At 45.9% G+C, this 15,350-nt stretch overlaps 1 protein-coding gene across 4 annotated transcripts in view; it reads right to left on the reverse strand.

Moving 5' to 3' along the window:
• Positions 1–15,154, reverse strand: part of LOC101166208 (transcription factor COE3-like) — a 39,137-nt gene extending 23,983 nt beyond the window's left edge. For all 4 annotated transcript variants that reach the window (XM_020702006.2, XM_020702004.2, XM_020702005.2 and 1 more), the window contains exons 1-6: positions 13,724–15,154; positions 12,221–12,377; positions 10,490–10,553; positions 10,353–10,408; positions 9,530–9,603; positions 9,156–9,224 (exon numbers count right to left, since the gene is read on the reverse strand). In XM_020702006.2, the coding sequence (XP_020557665.2) occupies positions 9,156–9,224; positions 9,530–9,603; positions 10,353–10,408; positions 10,490–10,553; positions 12,221–12,377; positions 13,724–13,845 (542 nt within the window). In that variant the 5' untranslated portion in view covers positions 13,846–15,154. The remainder of the gene's footprint in view (positions 1–9,155; positions 9,225–9,529; positions 9,604–10,352; positions 10,409–10,489; positions 10,554–12,220; positions 12,378–13,723) is intronic.
• Between the last annotated feature and the right edge of the window lie 196 nt (positions 15,155–15,350).

Here is a 15,350-nt window from a genome sequence, read left to right on the forward strand (position 1 = left end):
GCACTCTGTCTTTGTGTCAGCCGTGACCCTGAGCACACTCCGCCTCTCCCATCGTCCTCTCCCAGGAGGGACGGCTGGAGGCAGAGGGCTGCAGCTCAGCCTCCCTCCGCTTTGATTCCTGCGCCATGTGTCTTTTGTGCGTCTGTGTCGGACTCCTGTCTCTGCAGGAGCTCGATCGCTTTCAAGAAAACCAGAGCGGAGATCGCGAGACCAGCAGCATCTAAACGTCGCCATGGCGACGGAGTCTAAAATCACGCAAACGGACAGACCCACGGAAGGACAAAAGACAGAACTCCCCTCTCAGGCGCTGGTTTTTCTGGTCTCTGAGGGTCTCTGCAGTATTGATTACCCAGCATTCTTTGCTGCTCGTGTCTAATGAGCCCACAGAAGGACAAAGTGCTGACACCAACACACACTCACACACAGTCCTCTGTGTGAGCAGATGCTCTGTAAACGCAGCAGAACTGCAGCGTCCAACTTTCTGCTGCTGATCAATGATCAATGATTCTTTCTGGAAAGAAACGTTTAAACATAAACACCAACAGTTATAGTTGGAGGTGAGCTCCTCTGAACTCATCCAATAACAGGTGAGTGTCACTCCTGACCTCCGGAGTCCTCTGGTCACATGACATCAGTGTTGTTTTCATAGCTAAAGTAAATGTTGGTTCTCTTTATTGGTGTCTTTGCTTTGTCACTACTATTGATGATAGCAGGATTATTTCATCTTTGCTGTCGTTAATTTCACTTTTTTGATGTCATCTTCACCTGTGTTGTTGTGGTTGTCATTGTTATTCTCTTTGTTATCACTTTTGTGGCGCTGTTGTTGTTATTGTTGCTGTTTGTTCCATTGCTTCTGTCATTGGAGCTGTTGTTTTATTTGTTGATGATGTCATAGTTTTCATTCCTACTTCTTTAATAAGTTTAGTGGCCTAGTGTAGAGTGTCCAGCCTGAGATTGGGAGGTTGTGGGTTCAAACCGTTGGCTGTATGAGAACAGGACTGAGCGAGTGGGACGTCACTCATAGAAAATGGTTCACTTCCAACCAAATTAAGTAAATTCAGCCGCTATTTTTTCAAAATATAGATGCTGCCAGGAGTTGTCAGTGAGCAGGGATTGATCCAACATCTGTCAATCAAACATTTTGAAGGTTGGACGTGGGGGCCAGGAGGCTCCAACTACTTTTATTGGTCAGTTTATAACTTGAATAACCTAAATTACAGTAAAATAATGAAAAATTGAGGATTAGCAAGAAAATGTAAAAAAAAAGGTATTGGAGAAAGAATAGTTTTTCTGACCAATAGAACGGCTGAGTCACAGATGTTTATTTCTCTATAGAAGTGTATGGGATTTTGCAGGCACTTCCTGTTTAGAACACCAGGTGGGAGGGGTCACTCTGTCCAGTGAATGGTTCAAATCCATGGTTGGGTCATACCAAAGAAATGGGATCCAGTACTTCCCTGTTTGATATGGTCAATGGTGCGTACTGCTATAAGGCTTTTCTACCGCCCACAGTCCCATTCACCCACTGATGGGTGGCCTACGACCACCAAGAACAATGAGGGGTTCAGCGTCTTGCCCAAGGACACTTCAACACATGGGGGACCCGAACCTACGATCCTTCGGTTGGACTTGGAGGTTAAACCACCAAATGGTTCCTGAACGCGGCTGTGACATCAGTCCCTCGGTGGGTTTTCACAAACCTAGATGTTTGACAACTAACAGGACTTTGATGATGTCATCTGTTCTGAAACTGGTTCGATATCCTAATATTTGACGGTGATGTCACATTTTTACCGTCTTCATCTCCACCATTTCTGTTTTTCTTTGTGTTCTCTGCGTTCTTCTTCTGGGTCTCCCAGCAGGATTCTGCTTCCAGAAAGTTTCTCTGAGCAAACGAGTGACCTTCGCCAGCAGAATCAGACATTCGCCTTCGTTCGTTTCCAAACCTCCATCCACCTCCTCCACCTCCTCCTCCTTTCTTCTCTTCCATTCACCTTCTGTCCTTCCATCTCCTCCTCTCTCGTTTCCTTTTTTTTCTCAATAGAGATGCAGCGAATGATCGAGGTCATAAATCCACACACGGCGCCGATTAAGCCTTCAAGTCCTTATGTCATCACACACACACACACACACACACACAAATACACACACTTGAACTGTTACTCCCAATATTTATGAGGTAAAAATTAGGACACAGAGTAAATTTATGTCCAAGAAGAAGAGAAGTGACACCAACTGACATTAAAGGCAAAGACACAAACATATGCATGCACACACAAACACACACTGTGTCAGAGTTAATATGCTCCATGGGGTAGAAAATGTAGTCAGAGTGAGGACGAATTACTCTGACGGTTATGTGCTGGCTAGCGGTGTGTGTCTGTGTGTGTAGTTTGTGTGTATCCAGCAGCTCTGTGAGTCAATGTGATGCGAGTCACTTCCACGGCTCTCAGGTTCATACTGGAAACCTGCTGCTGCTTTCTGGACGGCGGCTGAGTGTGAGAACCTCACCGCTCCATCAGACCTTTGCTGCTCAGATGACGTCCCTGAAACTTTTCCACACCAGAGTGTTGTCTGATAGTCCGGCTCCTTTAGCAGGTGTGGAAGTTCACCTGAACTCTGTGAGTACGTGTAATGTCATCCATCGAAAACAACAAATGAAGACGCCGCCATGTTGGAGCCAGACGTCACCAGAAAAGCAGCGGTTGGTCCGAGTCGGCCTGATTCAACGTTTTTATGATAATCATTCTCACCAATCAGGAGTGAGCGGGTCATGCCCCCCCGGGGGGGGGGATCACTCAGTCCACGTAAAACATACAGACAATTTGTGGACCAAACATTTGAGTCCTGCTGTGGCTGAGATCAGGGCTTCAGGCTCACTGCAGTTTCTGCACACAGCAGATGTGAATCAAAGGGAAAGAACATCAGTTTGGTGCTTTGGAAAATGAAATGTTCAAATACATTTTAACAACCTTTTCTTCAACGAAAGCTAACATGACCAGTTTTTTTATTTGGAATAAGTTTATTCAAATTATACTCAAATTAAATTCAAACAGCCTTTTTGCTTATTTATTTTCAGTTTAAATCAACTCTTTTTAGGTGATGAGCAATGATTTCATTGGAAAACATTTGCTGCTTGTCTTGCTTTCCTAGAGTGTGTGTGTGTGTGTGTGCACGTGCTTATGTACGTGTGTGTGTGTCTGTGCATGTGTGGTCAAACATGTTTGGGCTTGTGTCTAATTATCACCAAATGCTGTGCAGGTTTTTGTTAATTAGCATCTGCTGCTGGTTTGAACACAGAGCTAATTAACAGCTATTATGCCTTTTGTCACACGCACACAAACACAAACACACAAACACAAACACACACTTATTGCTCCTTTATGGTCAAAGACGAAATGCGTTGTTGAGCAAACTCATAAAAGTGGTGTGTGTGAGCGTCAGATGGTGTTAAAGACTAAAGAGCCGAGTGCCAGCTGCTGCAACACAAACACACAAAAGCGCACACACGAACAGCTGATCCAGCAGTCCAGATGTGTCGCACATTTCTGCGCAGAAATGATTCTCTTCAGGGCTAAAATCTCAAATCTGATCAGAACAGGAAAGGGATTCAAACAGGAAGTCCTGTAACTGCAGACACCTGTCAATCATCTGATGAAAGGACCAACCAGGTGCAGATGAGGCAAGAACCCGCCCCCTCCGAACACCTGCACACCGGACTCCAAATCTGAAAGTGGAGGCTCTGCAACGCTGTCCTGAAGGTGGGCCGCAACAGAACCGGATCTGGAACCCGGCCTGGAACCCGGCGTCCCGCTCCTCCTCCCAGAGGCTGGGCCGCTCCAACAGCAGCCAGACGGGGTCAAACAGAGGCCCAGGAATATTCAGACTCTGACATTTTACTGCTAAACAACTTAATGTCACCTGTCAATCACTGCTGCCGACCCCCCTCCCCCCTTCCTCTGACAGACCCCCCCCCCAGACCTGCAGAGGTTCTGGGTTTCCAGGCCGTGGTGCAGAGAGGAGGAGGAGGAGGAGGTAATTAAATTAGATAATGAAGAGTCATCTTCCTCTTCATTCCAAATGAAAGCAGACACCTCCTTCTCCTCCTCCTCTTCCTCGTCAGGAGGAGGTTATTAACATCTGAACTCTGAGGGTCTTTGATGTGGTTCCTGTCCGATCCATCGCTCTGACCCTCCTGGCACCGCCGGGTTTGGACCCGGAGCGGTTCCCCTTCAAACAAACCGGACGACCGTTGAGCTGCTCCCACACAGGAACACGTTAACAAACACGCAACTGACGAAAACCCACAACAGGAACGGAGCTGTCAGTCAAAGCATGACACTGAAGAAAAACCACAATGTGTGTGTGTGTGTGTGTGTGTGTTTGGGTGTGGGGGTGTGTGTGTGTGTGAGTGTGTGCTTACAGAAACTCTCATTCTTATAGTAAATCGTAAATCAATAGTGATGTGTCGCTGCCGGGCCACTTTCACCAACAATCAATGGCAAACTCACGTGCACTGGCACACACACGTGCACTGACACACACACGTGCACACACACACGTGCACACACTCAGAGAGACACCAGTTTAATGGTAATTAGAGGAGGAAACATCAACCCTGCAGCTTTCCTGCTCTGAGTTTTTGTCAATCATTCGTTCTCTCTCAGGAGAAACAGGAACGAGGAGAGGAGACAGACGGGGGGGGGATCACTATGGGGAGGGGGGTTCAGCGGGGGGTGGAGGGGGTTAAGGAGTATTTAAACTAGAGAAGTCTTCATCAGAGCAGCTGATGAAGAGCATTGAGGCGTCACCTCCGACACTCAAGGTTTCCACTTTAACTTTCTGTCCTAAATCTCTGACACTTTGTGTTCTTTGATACAGTTGCGCGTCTCCTGGTTGTTGCACGTTCAAATAAATGTTGTGTTGTTCTGTTTGTGTGCTGGTAATGTTGGTAATCTGTCTTTGCCTGTGTGTCGTTTTTGTAGCGGCAGTATTTATGTTGTCTGTTTGTTGTGTTCGATGCATCCGTTGTAGAACGGCTGTGTGATGGTTACTGGTTAAAGGATGTTGGTTGTGTGTTTTTCCGCTGACAGTGTTTAGGTTGTGTATTGGTTGGATGTTGTGTTCCATGCGTTAGTTGTCAGACGGTTGAATGAAAGTTGTTGGATGTTGGTTGTGTGTTTGCGTGTCAGATTAGTTCGTTTTGTTGTGTTTCTGTTGTGAGTCACTTAAATACGTTGTGTTGCTCTGAATGCCGTGTGCTGCAGTGAAAGAAGCAGCTCGTGGTGCGTTCAGGGTCACACTCTTCAGTCTGAGGTTGTTTCCCAGTAAGAAAAATATTCAGCTACACTTCATCTCTCCATTGACTCCCATGCATTCATACATTTAACATTTAGCGGGCCGGGCCCTCTGGGGCCCCCCAAACATTATTCTGCTGTCAGTCACCCTGAAACACGGCCAGTAATGAGATTCCATCCAAAACCGACCTGCAGCATGAGAGGGAAATCACACCTACGCCTGCTAAATGATTGACAGCGAGTCATCCTCCCATAATCCCACGCTGCAGACACCAGAGACCCTCGCAGACAGGAGATTGTACCCCGCCAAAAAAATTCTCACATCACGTATTCAGAGACGGAGCGTGAAAAGATGAAGGCTGTCCCACAACTACCATCAGCAGCAGCTACAAACAGAGCGGAGAGGAGTTTAAAGACCCAAGATCATCGTGTTAAAGCGTTCTCACAGTGTTCAGAGCGCCATCATCCCAGCATCCCTGACCTCCAAAGCTCCTGTCTGCTCGCAGAACCACCAACCTGACAGATCACCACAGGGAGCCCAAACCTGCACCTGAACAGAGCAGCCAGAGTCACCTGAGCGCCATCCCGATCGGAAACCCGCCCAGACGGGAGGATTCACCACAAACAGCAGGAAGGAACGCTCTGAGGTGGCATCAGTCAACATTCACAGCTGTCAGCTTCCTGGAACCAGAACAATGCAAGGACCGGTCAGGTCACAACGGTCTACAGAGGCGTTTCGAGACCACGTCCCACAGCCGCTACGTGCTTTTTGCGCGGAAACTGCTCATACGTGAATCTGAAAAGTTGTGGTCTGTACCTGAAATTTTCACAGATGTATCATGAATAACCCAACGTTAAAACCACGGAAGACACACGAATTAACCACGCAAAGAACACGTAAACCAACGTAGAACGTGCGACTATTTTGTCGTTTATATGCAATTCAAACGTGCTTTTAACGTGACATGTACATGATATAGAAGTTATACACTGGTGGTTCACGTGTGAGAAGTCAGTTAGACATACGTGGAACGGTCGTGGAAAGACACAAATTTGCATTTCCATCCCGCAAAAATCACACATAAGATTTACGCAATAATTCCATACAAACTACTGAAAATATGCGTTAACCACCTCATTCCTAACGCACCAAAACATTTTGAACACTCAAACTGAATTCAGATAAAGATCTGTCAGCCGAAACCCCCAACAGACATCTCCGCACATCGACGAATAACGAACGCAAGAAACACTCATAGATTATGTTTACCACGCATGTATCATGAAAGATCAAATTTTCATATGTGGAAAATGTGCAAAACGTACGTAGTGGCAGTGTGCCGTGGCCTTATGCTGCGTTCACAGCGGGCTTTGCAACACGCATTCAGGCCCCCACTACCAAAGAAACTCAACCTAAGCACGTGTAAATGCGCGTTTTGGACTTCTGCGTTCAAAACTCTCACGATCACGAGTACCTATACAAGTTTAATTCAGTTTTCGGGCTCTACGTACAAAAAGCCCGGCGACTGAACGCACGTTAAAAATGACAGCAGTTGAACTTTAAACCAATCAGGGAATTGAGGTTTGCGTCTGGCTGGAAACACACGACATCCAGCTCTTATTAAGGGAACAGCAGGAACAGGCTCTGAGAGCAATCCGTGGGGTTTGAGGAAGGTTGGAAAAAAAGCCAAATAAGTACAACACGCCTGTGCCTTGACTAATTACATGTTGTATAAGTGTTGACCGGGACATGTATGTGTAAATGAATATTTGATCTCTACATTTTGTATGGGTCACTATGTGCCCTGTACAGATTTGACCCCTTTACTCGTATCCAACCGTGACGGAAGTTAGGACTAATGCATGTCAGACAGGTTTGGTCCAGATCTGGTTTCATCTGATAATCTTCTTTTGATGAACAAGTTCACGGTTTCTACTCCTTTCAGATTCATTCTAAGGTTTTACATTTCACCAAACTGAGTTCACTCCATCTGCGTTCACACACTGATGCGAACCACATCAGAGCTCATCTGCAAAAGAACAGAGACCCTCGTTCTCAGAGGAAGACAGACTATCAGCTCAGTGGCCTTATGGTAGAGTGTCCACCCTGTAACTGGAAGGTCATGAGTTCAAATCCAGGCTGACTCTAAGAATGGGACCCAGTGCCTCCCTGCTTGACACTCAGCATTAAGGGGTTGAATTGGTGGGTTAACAGAGTACGGCTGTGTCTGCAGCTCACCGCTCCCGCAGGGATGGGTCAAATGCGGAGAGAAAATTTCACACACCTAACTGTGTGACAGCTAATGGGACTTTAAGCTAATGGGACTTTATCCAAACGGATGGGAATCAAACCCGCGTCCTGGACTGTAAAATCTGTGGAACAACATTAACGAGAGGAAAAAAATGTCCGAAACCCGACCGGCTGGACGCGTCCTTATTACTGTGAGTTTTGTTGGAGAGGAAACGGGAAGGCGGGGGGAGTTGGGGTGTCTGCGTCTGACCCTGACATGTTTCCTGTTCACTGGACGCCGCGGAAAACACAGGAGACCTTCCCATCATGCATTTCAGCAGGCAGAGGCAGTGAAAAGAGCCGCCGTAAATTCACTTCTTTTTTTTCCAAAAGGCTGCTGCGGTCGCATCTATCCATCCGTCCACTCCCCCCACCCCCCTCCCACAATACACACAGCCTGCAGACAAGAAAGGCCGGGGGGGTTGAGGAGCGAGATTAATACTCAGGAGCCGGACGAGTGCAGAGGAGGGGTGGGGGGGTGAAAAGAGGAGAGAGGAGCGTATGATTCCTCACGGGAGGTAAAAGGAGAGGGCAAGGGGGGGGGGGGGGGTTCACAGCAAGAAGGGATGAAATAAAAGGGAGGGGGCTGATTTAGACCAGAGCTTCACCATCATCAGGCATCTTGTCCTCAGAAACCAGGACCAGCAGATTCACACCGGACCTCTAAAACTTCATTCACCAGTTCCTCTCACGTTCAGATCAGGAACCTTTTGATCCTTCATCAGAAATAAAAACAATACATCATCTCATCAACGGAGACTAATTCCCTCCTCTCTTTAAAAGGTTTTTAATAGGAAACGAAAAATCAGTTGTGAGGAAGTGAGGATGTGAGGCTGAGAGGTTGTGCGAATGTGAGGTTGTGAGGAAGTGAGATGTGAGGTTGTGACGGCTTCATCTACTGTGAAAGTTTTTAAGAATTACTTTAAACTTTAATTTTTAGCGTCTATGTAGATTTCTTTCTTTGACTGTTTCTCTTTGTTTGTATATAATAACTTTCTGTGTTGGTTTTATTCCCAGGACTAATATTCTTATTTCTATTTCGTACCTAAAACACTTTAAGCTGTTCTGCGACAGGAAAGTTACTCTATCCTCTTGACTACCACAGGAAAAAATATGTTTTGACATTTTTAAAAATCCATAAAAACAACTATTCCCAGAGCCCCGCCCATTTTCAAGCCCCAAACGTCCTGTGTAGAAACCAAAGAGTTCGTTCAGTGGGATGCAGTGGTTTGGAGATACTTCGGTGTAGAAACATTCTCTGAGGAGAAGATGTCTATGTATTACTGGAACGTCAGGAGCATTTAGATAAAGCTGAACTTGAATTATTAATAATTTGCCTTTATTTACAAATATGACCTCAAGTGAAATGCAGCTTTCAGACTGTTGTTTTTGTGAAACCAAAGTGATTTTTTAAAATATTTTTCTTCTAAATTTTTGATTCTACAATCCCCAAAGCGACTAAATGAACAGAGTTCATTTTAACGGTTGAGTTTTTGGCTGACGGAGCGTCTTGCAGTGAATGACAGAGAAACCGGGACAGGTGCGTGTCAGGCAGGGCGTTGGGTCACCTGTCGATGATGACGGGGTCCGACGGCGTCTCGTTCCTGTTTCCACAGCTCTTCTTATCACAGCAGCGGCTGCCACACACAGAATAACAAACGGCTCTGTCAATCACAGCCCCCACCTTTCACCTGTTTCATGGTTCCACCTGGCTGAACAGGTGAGGCTTCTCGCCGAGTTCAGGACGTTCACTGCTGTCCAGCCAGGTCTGACTAAACCCTCCTTGTGGTTCTGGTCCTGGTCTCAGGTTTGTGCCTCGAGTGTCAGAACAGTTTAGCTTCACTTCTAAATAGATTTCTACTCAAATCAAGTGGAGAAAACCACAGACCTTCTGAGACCAGAACCAGAACCGGGACTGGTTCTGCTGCAGGTGTTATCTTACCTGCACATGATTTCGTGTGTCAACAGAACCCGGCACATCTCTGGGTTCTTGTCTTGACCCTCGTAGATGATGGCCTAAAGAAAACACACCTGCAGGTTAGGAAGGTGCAGAGAACACACTGGCTCCACAACGTCTGGGTCCGGTTTTAGAAAAGACCACTGCGGATCAGATCAATTCATTTGAACTTCACTATCAGTGTATTCCTGTCTATTTAGGACCCCTGTGCTAAAGTAAAGGGACATGAACTCCAGTAAATATGGCTGCTCCAATGTTGGGTGGAGTTCTGCCTCCACCTAAATGATCCTCTTCTGATCTATTTTCAAAGTGTTCCCAGTGGTCTTTTCATTATAATTAGACTGTTTTTAGCCAAAATCTAAAGACCTGTGTCATTTTCTAGGACATAGTGTCTGTAGAGCGGCAGTGGTTGGTTAGAAATTTCTCTCAGAAATGCAGTTTAAAGCTTAAATTTCTTCATAAATGTCCACAATCATTAGACAAATGCAGCAAGAAGATGATAAAAACACCAAAGATTTGATTGGAGTGGGTCTTCAGGAACCCACAGGCTCAAATTTGGCCCCATTCGTGTATTGATTTATTTTTACTGGGTTTTTTTTTGGTTTTGTTTTATTGACTCCTGGTAATCGCTGATACCCAGAATGAACAAAAAAATAGACAAATAAAACCTTTAAAAGCCTGAATGAAAACTCTTTTTGGGTTCTCCAGGATGAAATGGTGAGCTAACTCTAAAACAGGAGAAACTTTAGTTTTTAAATTCCCAATTCAAAACCAAGATTCCGTCAGAACCCGATGACCTGAGCCTCACCTGTTTGGTCATGGAGTCGATGAGGCGGACGTACAGGTCCTGCTCTGTTCTCACTCCTGGAACGCAAACCAACACAGTTACACCTCCCCTCCTCTGCACACGTCTGCTGCGCTGAGAGGTAAAACAAGCGCACCCACCGTTGCTGTAGAGCAGCTGCAGCTTGTAGTGGATCCCGTTGTTGGTTTTCTCTCCACTCGGCTCCTGAAACAGAGATTAGTCCAGATGATTCTGCTCTGGAATGATTCACTCATGTCTTCACTAGAATTTGTTGAATGAAGAGTAACAAAAAACATTTACATTTTCCTTTTTTTATTTCTGAGACAAAAGTATAAATAAGTGAAGGAAACCAGCAGTGAGCAGATTTTAACATTTTAATTTTACATTACTAAAACTTTGTTTTTACTGAATTTTAATGACAAATTCTCTTTTTTCCTAAAGAAACTAAGAGGAAAAATGTTAAAACATCGTCGGAGCAAATGACTGAGCCTCCAAGCCACCAGGGGGCGCCAAATGGAGACCCCCCCACCTCATTTAGAAGAAATAAAGTGTTTTACGTGGAATTTCAACAGAGTTCATCTGCATGAGTGTGAACAAAGCTCGTCATGAGTTGAATATTTAAAGTACCAGTTCAAAAAAGCAGCAACATCTGCTCCTGTAGATCCTTAGTTTATTCAAATAGTTGCAGAAAATTTAATGTGGTGAAGAAGAATTTACAGCAAAAGAAAAGCACAAGGCTGTTTGCAAATTGTCTGCGTAGGGCCCTATAAAGTGCGTTTGCCATTTTCTAGTGCTGTCAGAATAGACCACAATGCATTGCGTTTGAACAATTTTTGCAAAAAGAAAAATGTGTTTAAAGGTTATTTTTTAATAAACTATCAAAGTTCTCATCTTCAGATCTCCATGGATTCCCAAATATTCCTCGTAAAATGTTTGTATTTATTAGGTTTTTATTTTGTAAAATCAGTGAGTTTAAAAAAACCGAAGCAGAGACCGTGGTGTCGAATTACGCTTAAAACCTGGAACGATTGTCCCACACTATAAAGTTTTTTAGTAGCTAGGATTTACGAAGGGAATTTTTACTTTTAGGATTTTTTGATTATTTAGAATTATTTTAGCAAATTTACCCCTTAAAATTCTATTTATTTGTTAATTCTGTAAAATCAAAGATATGCAATAAAGATTTAAATTTAAAATAACTGTATATATAATTAAATACTAATTTAAAAAAATCCTAAATATTATCTGTAATTCTCCTGGATTAGTTTAAGGAAATTACAAATTATTGTTCTTTATTGATATGATTTGTAGTGTTCTTCTTTGACACATTTGTTATAAATAAAGTTTTCTTGTTCTGTAAAAAACATTTTCCAAAGTGTAGTTTATATAAGTAAAAATGTTTTTCTCATTCATTTAAAATTGTATCATTATATTTAAAGTAGAAAAACAGATTTGTTTACTGATGATAAGATAATTTATTACATTTTGGAGCATCCATCAAACCTGGCGCCCGTTCAGCTCAAAAAATCTTCTGGTTTTGGACATTTTTAGATTTTTTGAAGGAACTAGGGCATCCCAACATCAAGTCTATTCACCCCCCCCCCCCCCCTTAAGGTTTTATCAGCTCCAATCTGCTTCACAGAGACGATAAATAATTGATGTTTTCTGCTGAACCTGAAACATTGAGGGGAGAAACTGCATCTCATTTGAAATAAAAAATTAGGGTTTTTTTTTTTAAATCGGATTTTTTGGATGATCTGAAAAGTAAAAATCAGAATGAAGTTCTGCCTCTGTTTGTTTTCCTGGACGCCGTGGTGAAGAACAGCAGGCGTGTCTGCTTTTCTGTGCCGCTCCTCTTCCTCGGCTCTCACCTTCTCCTTCTCCACAAAGTCCACGTAGGCCGTGCGTTCGATCTCCACCGGCTGGCCCTGCCGGTCGTACAGCGCCAGCACGAAGTGGAAGAAGTTGGACTTCCTCAGGTTGGACGGAGGCTGCTTCTCGAAGTGAGCCCGAGCTAACCCCACCCCGCTGAAAACCAGAGAGAAGGTCATGAACAGACGGATGGAACGGGTCCGGAGGCGGTCCGGCTTCTGTGGAGGAACAACCGGAACCTTCTCATTGGAATCCCATCTGCAATAGAGATTCGGGTGAAGGAACTCCAGAAAACTCACAGCTCCTGTTTGTTAGCATCACGTTACATGTTTTAATTCTTCTGCCGTCTTTCCTCTCCTGTTTTTGTATAAATCTGTAACTAAACGCCGTCGGGACGCTCCGGAAGAACATTTCTGCAAATGTAAGTAAAACCCTTCAACCAGCTGAAGGTCCTGCTGCTGATCTGCTCTGAGCGGGAAACGCCGGCCGCAGCATTCCCGCCGTGTTAGAAAGTCAGGAGGGAGACAGACGGCGCCGCAGCGCGGGTTCAAATTCAGGGAGGGGGGTCCCGGGGGGGGGACATGCGGCCTCAAAAACACAGAAAACCGTTTATTCCTGTTTGTGCAGAAGACGCGGCGCTTTGACCCCGACCGGGATCCGCTCTTCCCGCCGTTTCCCGCTCGGACATCCCTAACGACAGGCAACGCGCTGCAGCGGGGAGGGGGGGTTTATCTGGTTCATGCCAAATTAGTTTATTTTGAAATTTAAAAAATGAGCTTTCATTGCTCCAGTTTTTTTTTTTTGGATGATTTTTTTGAGAAACAGTTTTTTATTCCCATCAAAATGTTTAATCTGGTGCAGATTTTCACAGCTTAAGAACATTTTCTGCTTTAATAATCTCTTTCCAATTAATCTTAAAACTTTTGTTAAACGGACAAAAAAATTCTAATTGATTTTCAAGAGAATTACTGACAATATATCCTTATTAAATTAGGAATCCAGCCACGTTTTTCTGTTCCTTCAACTTTGTAAAATCCTTTTCTTGGATTTTTTTCGTCCTGCTGGAGGATTTCTGTGACGGCCGGCGTGTTAATGAGGCGCGCTGCGAGCGGCATCAGCGCGCCTGAACGGCTCAGGCGCTGACCCCCCCAGCTGCAACCAGGGCGCCTGGAACCCCCCCCCGAGGGGAAACTTTTCCCCTGACCTGGCCGATAGGACCTTAGAAAAATGTTCATCGTTCTTTTACCGTGAAATTTAAAATTCTCTATTTTTTGTTTTTGTTTTTTTGCTCAAAAAAAATAAATAATATTTTTAAAGGCTTTTTTTAAATCCAAGTCTAAAATGTATCTTTCAGGAAACCAATATTTTTTATTTAAAATCAGTTATTACAACATTTTTTTCTCCCTGCAGGTGCTGAACTGTCGGATTTGATGCCGGTGGGCGTCCGCTGGGACCACAGCCCCCAGCATCCCTGAGGGGCGGCGGCGGCGGCGGCGGGTTACCTCTGAGCGGCCGTGTTGGCGTCCACCACGCCGGCCGCGTGCATCCAGGAGCGGACGGCCAGGGGCTCCTCCTTCATGCTGACCGTGGCCCCGCGGGGCAGGTTGTCCTGGATGCCGAACATCTCCGACCACAGCGGCGCCGCCGTGGAAACGCTAAAGACTGAGGGGGGGGGGGAGCAGTGCCAGATCCCGGAGTCCAGAGGAAAGTCGGAACGTCTACAGCTCAGACAGAGGCCAACTCTTCATCGTTTCTGAAGAACCTCCAGAACAATCCGAAGATGAAGGAGAAGAAAGGAGGAGAAAGTTTCAAAGCTCTTCTTGACTTTTTGACTTTTTACTGAAGAGGCAAAAAAAAAAAAGGAAAATTCAAGTTTGGGTTTTTAAAATTCATCCGACAGGTCGGACCGGCGGAAGCAGAGAGTCAGGAGGCGGGAAAACAGAAATAAAATCCTCAGAGAGCAGCAGAAGAAAAAAGAGCCGGTCCGGAATGGAGCAAAGTGTCTTTTTTCTTTTCCCCAAAGAGAGGAGCAGAGAGGAGGAGCGGCGGCCCGGGATGGAGGGATGAGCAGCGGAGGAGAAACTCTCAGCCCTGCGGCCCCACAGGACTGGACGCCAGAACCCAAAAACCCCACGGGTCTTCCTCCGAGCCGCTGACATCACTGCGGGGGCGGGGCCCCACCTTAAAAGGCGAAAGAAACAGGGTGTGTATGTGTGAGGGGGGGCCACCAACCAGAGAGAAAGAGAGAGAGAGGGAGAGAGAGCAGGTGTGTGAGCCCTTGATTGCCCCCTCCCCCTCCTTCTCTCACCAGTTCTACCAGTGTGTGAACTGGTTTGCATTGTGGGGGGGCTGATAGGCGGGTGAAGGTCCGTTGAAGGTCTGGTGGGTCTGATGGTCCCTCTGAGACTGGGTCCAAAGAACTGAAGCTCCCAGAATCTGGACCAGAGCTGACGCTGTGTTGTAGACCTCACCAGCGGGTCGTCCCGGTTCTGCAGGGTTTCCTTGACCTTTTGACCCCAAGTCTTCGTGTGAGACGTCTTGGGGATCTGGGCCTCAGAACCTCCTCTCAGGAGGTTCAGGACTTTTCCGGTCGGCCCCCAGATCTCAGCTGAACCAGTCGGTCCACAAACCCGCTTCCCGTCTCCGTTCTGGATCCGGAAGTACCGTCGGCGAGCCGTAGAGGCCGCTGCACCCCTGGTCCAAAAACCTTTTTTCAGGTCAATCAAAGTCATCTTCAACCCCCCAGAAATCCCCCAAAACTGAGATTTGCAGGAGGCTCAGGTGATGCAGGTACAGTCCAGGTGAGCGGCGGCTCGGTTCCGGACAGCGTTGAACTTCTTTTTTTCCTGAAGGGAAAACCGTCTGCAGGTAAACTCTGTCAGGCAGGAAGCGAGACGAGCTTTTCAGAGTAACAGCGCGCCGGCCGGTCTTCAGTGGGGGAAAAGGCCTCAGAGGCTCCGGGGGGGTTGGGTGGGGGCTGGATCGAGTCCAGACCGAGGGGGGGAGAGCGGGGGGAGGAGCAGCAGGAGAAAAGGAGAACATCCTTCCATCCTTTTTGTTTCTGCGGAGAAAACTGATCACAAAAGAAAAAAAAATTCCTTTAAAACCGGAGAGAAAGCACGAGGAGGA

Source organism: Oryzias latipes, chromosome 19, assembly GCF_002234675.1.
Source record: "Oryzias latipes chromosome 19, ASM223467v1".
Lineage (NCBI taxonomy): Eukaryota > Metazoa > Chordata > Actinopteri > Beloniformes > Adrianichthyidae > Oryzias > Oryzias latipes.